This window comes from Alligator sinensis, unplaced genomic scaffold, assembly GCF_000455745.1.
Source record: "Alligator sinensis unplaced genomic scaffold, ASM45574v1 scaffold1531_1, whole genome shotgun sequence".
Lineage (NCBI taxonomy): Eukaryota > Metazoa > Chordata > Crocodylia > Alligatoridae > Alligator > Alligator sinensis.
In genome coordinates, this window is record NW_005843164.1 from 167,704 (window position 1) to 171,842 (window position 4,139).

General features: G+C 59.5%; 1 protein-coding gene across 1 annotated transcript in view; it reads right to left on the reverse strand.

Annotated features, from left to right (window-relative positions):
- Positions 1-4,133, reverse strand: part of LOC102379248 — a gene marked incomplete at its 5' end in the record, with an annotated part of 17,040 nt that extends 12,907 nt beyond the window's left edge. Inside the window, 4 exons of the mRNA XM_025194125.1 lie at positions 4-102; positions 549-821; positions 1,646-1,909; positions 3,902-4,133. Coding sequence (XP_025049910.1) covers positions 4-102; positions 549-821; positions 1,646-1,909; positions 3,902-4,133 — 868 coding nt within the window. The remainder of the gene's footprint in view (positions 1-3; positions 103-548; positions 822-1,645; positions 1,910-3,901) is intronic.
- Positions 4,134-4,139: the final 6 nt, after the last annotated feature.

The window sequence follows — 4,139 nt, forward strand, 5'->3', positions numbered from 1 at the left end:
CGCCCGCCGCGTCCCGGGGGTAGAAGCCACGGACCCGGCAGGACAGGGTGGTGCGTCCATCCCGGGACGACGGCCTGTCACTCACCTGTGCCACGGGACGCCCTGGGAGGGAGGAGACGCCCATTAAAACAACCGCCCCTGCGGGACCCTCAGGACCCCTGCCAGGTCAGGCTGGGCCCTGCACTGGGCCACACAAACTGGCTCCAGCGCCCATTTCAGGCAGGAGCAGACGGTGTTGGGGCAGGAGCATGGGGGACGGGGACACAGCTGTGCTGGGCTTGGGGCTGCAGGAACGGGGTCCCATACAGCCGATCTCTGGTTCTCAGACATGCGTCCAGGGCACAGACACCCCGTGGGCTCTGCCCAGCTGGGAGGCCTGAGCAGGGCAGGGACAGGGGCACCGGGTCCTGCAGCAGCACCGGGGTCTTGTCCAGCGGCAGGACCAAGACGCAGCGCTCGCCACCCCGGGCACAGGGGGATGGGGCAGGCACTCCCCAGGAGGGGGTGCCCTGGTCAGTGCTGCCCTGGGCGGTGACACCGGGACTCACTGCTCTGCAGCGCTGCCTCCCCGTGCCGTAGGTACTGCCGCAGCCACGCGATGCAGGTCTCCTCCAGGTAGCTTCTTGTATCCTGAAGAACAGGTTTATCCTCATTCCACTTGCATTGGGTGCGCTGGGCCTGTGCCGGGGCTGCTACCCAGGTGCGCGTTGCCAGGTCATAGCTGATGAAGTCTGCCCCGTCGTAGCCCAGCTGCATGTGGCCTCCAGTGCTGTTGTCTTCACGGAGCTCACAGCCGTACGTGAACTGGAGCGTGTGAGACCCTGAAACACAGATCCAGGCCCTGGTCATGGCTGCCAGGCTGGGCAGGGGCAGAGCTGACCTCTTGGGGGAGGGATAGCTTGGGGACACTGTTCATGGAGAACAAGGCTGAGGGGACACAACTGTGGCCAACAAAGGGCTGGGAAGAAGGATGGGAACAACCCCTGGAAGGGAAATGGGAGGTTGGGGGAGGAAAAGGAAGGTGAAGCTGGCCACAAGGAGTCCAGGCTGGAAAGCAGAGCAGTGCTTCTCCATATGTGAGCAGCATGGGTCTGGGCAACCTCCCCATGGGGCAGCACAGCCCAGGACCAGAGCCCAGGCAGCAAATGCTGCAGCTGCCCGGAGCAGGGACTGGACTCTGTGGCCCCAGATATGCCCCCAGGGCTTTGCCCCATTCAGCCCAACCCCTGCCTGCACCCGTTTCCTTCATATGGACTGCTGCGTCCCCATGGTCACAGCCCACCACGACCCTTACATGCCCAGGAGTCCAGACTTTCCCCCCTGGGATTCTCAACTCCTGCTTTAGCCTCCGTCTCCCTCCCTCACACACTTTCTCTTATTCCTTTCTCTGCACCCGCCAACACCCCCTCCCATCACCTGGTCCCATCCTACCCTCCAAGCCCCTCCCTGCCCTGCTACAGCCCGTGACTGCAGGGAGGAGCCACCTGACAGGGACACACAGACCTGACAAGAGACAATGCAATGCCTTCCTGGCTCCCCATCCCGTGCTGCTAATGGGCATGTGTCTCCCCCATGCCCTTGTCAGTCCCCCTCGGTCCCAGGGTCCCCCACGGCCTCCTGCTCACACCTGCCTGCTCACACTCACCCTTGGTCTGGTTGTAGTAATACCGCAGGGTGCGCAGGTTCCGTTTAAATCCCCGCTGCCAGGCCCGCAAGGTCCTGCTTTCCCCCTCCCAGAAGTCTGGTCCGACGGCGCCCTGCACCCAGTCCCCGCGCGGCTCCTGTCTCTGCGTCTCGCTGTCGTAGTGGAGAACTTGCTGGTCGTCCACGTAGCCCACGGCAGTGAAGGTGAACACATCTGAGCTGGGATCTGATACTGCCATGTAGAAATGCTGGTAGGAGTGGGAGCCTGTGGGAGAGTGACAGGGATCAGCACTAGTGGGGCAGACGCCAATGCCCTCCGTGCTTACTGTCACCTCCCGGAGGGGCCGCAGAGGACGGACACGGGGCAGCGCCAGGCCGGAGCGGGGGCACAGAGTGAGGGGGCGGTGGGGCCCACAGGAGATGGCAGCGCCGGCCGAGTGCGGGGCAGGGGCTGGGGAGGAGGGACAGGACCGACCCCACAGTGCATACACCTGGCCTGCAGGGGCCACACACCGTGTCCCACAGGCCGGTTGTACTCCCCCAAACTCTGCTTCCCAGGCATGGCCCTGCACAGCCTAGGCACTTGGCCCACCCTGCTCCTGGAGAGCCCTCACGCACCCAAATTAGGGCCGGGGCCCTGCAGCAAGGGCCTGGGCACAGGCCCTCTCGGCCTCGGTTCTGCTGCGCGGTCGGGGCTGGGGCCAGAATGACCCCGCAGAGCAGATGAGGGTCCGGCTGCACAAGCAGCTTCTCCTCAGCTTGCGCCCACCCGCCTTCCCTGCCAGGCAGCGGGTCCTCTCTTCCTGCCCACCAGCAGCTCCCCGGGCACCTGCAGCCTAGTGCAGGGGGGCCACGTCTGAGTGCTTCAGACCAAGGGAATTAGAAGCCTCCGACATGTCTCCTTAGTGTGGTAGCCAGAACCAGAGGGATTACTATCATGAGCAGTAAATACATGCTCTTGGAGGCATTCAGGCAATGGTCTAAGCAGTTAAGATTAGCTAATGCAAAGCTTGTAAGTTTGCAACCTGTAAGTGGAATTTGTCTGTCACAATTTAACCAAAGTGTTGAATCTAACTGCTTGCACTGATCATGGGACCACTGAGCCCCAAAAATAAGCAGAGCTACAAGATTAGCTGATCTAACGGGTTTTTTAAAGGTCAAGTCCTAACAAGATCTGACCACCTAATATAATCAGCACATTTCAAGGAATCCAGGAATAAAAAGCTAAGGAGTTGAGCTTAGGCAGGTAATGCTAATTTCAAATCTCAAAGTAATGTGTAATTTGCTTATTGGGTGAACCCCAGTTCGGGCGGTAACCTTTCATGATTATTTCTAACACCTTTTGATCCCATAGGGTAACAGCTATAGGGCAAGATTGTGAGTGGCTCTAAAGCCAACAGAGTAGCATAAGATAAGGTATAAAGAAACATGTATGTCAGGTGACCAGTATGAAGGACGGGACAGAAGGACCATCACTGTACTGAGCCTGAACCCCGGACTCCCACTGTGAGTGAGGACCGGATCCTGACCAAGGGATCTTCCCAGTGACCCCTTGGACAGCGTTGATCAAGGATGCCTGACTTCGCTGGAACAACTCGGTGCACACCTGGCATAGAGGGACTGCTGATAAATTGCCAACCCCATGTGGGAACTCTTTGTCATTCTGTCTATCTGTTGTTATCATTCACTATTAGCTCTTTATTACCGTACTTTCTGTTAACTGTTGTGTGCTAAGCTATAAGTAAATTTGCCTTTACTTCACTCCCGACTTGCCTCCTCGATCCCGAACCCAGCAGTCTCATGGCTGATACACTCACAGCGCCTACCAGCCTGTGACACCCTAGTCAAAGAAAAAGCAGGGGCATCTGGTACTACGTGGAGCTGTGGAAGTGTTTTTTTGTCAGGTGCCTCTCTATCTGCTTACAGGTCTCACCGCTGATTGGCCAAGAGGGCTGTCCCGGGCAGGGGGGCAGGGCAGGCAGTGAGGTCCTGCATGGCTCTGTGGAGCTCCTTGGCCAAGACCCAAGCTGACCCCCATCCTGCTCCAGCCCAGATGCAGTGGCTCCATGGGGACTGGAGTTGCTGCCCTGCTCGCCAGCCAGTCCCTGTCGGTGAACTCAGCGGGACCCCACAACCCAGGCTCCCTGCAGCCTGGTTTAGCAGCGAGGCCAAAGCCCGCCTGGCTGCACCCACACTCCCCACATTGGGCTCTCGGCTCTGTCCCATCCCTGGCTCAGCTACAGGAACTGCCACTCACCGGCATTGATTCCTGGGATGAACAGCAGCAGGTGCAGCAGCCAGGAGCCTGGCACCACCTTTGCAGCAGCTTTGTGTGTTGTTTCCAGCCATTGTGCACAGACATTGTGGGTGCTCCCATGCAGCAACAGATGCAATAGGCCACAGCATCGCCTGCTGGATGCTGCAGGGTCACTGCATGGTGCAGGGGGAGACAGGGCTGTGCGAGCCGGGTCCAGGCCCAGGCCCTGGGATTCCTG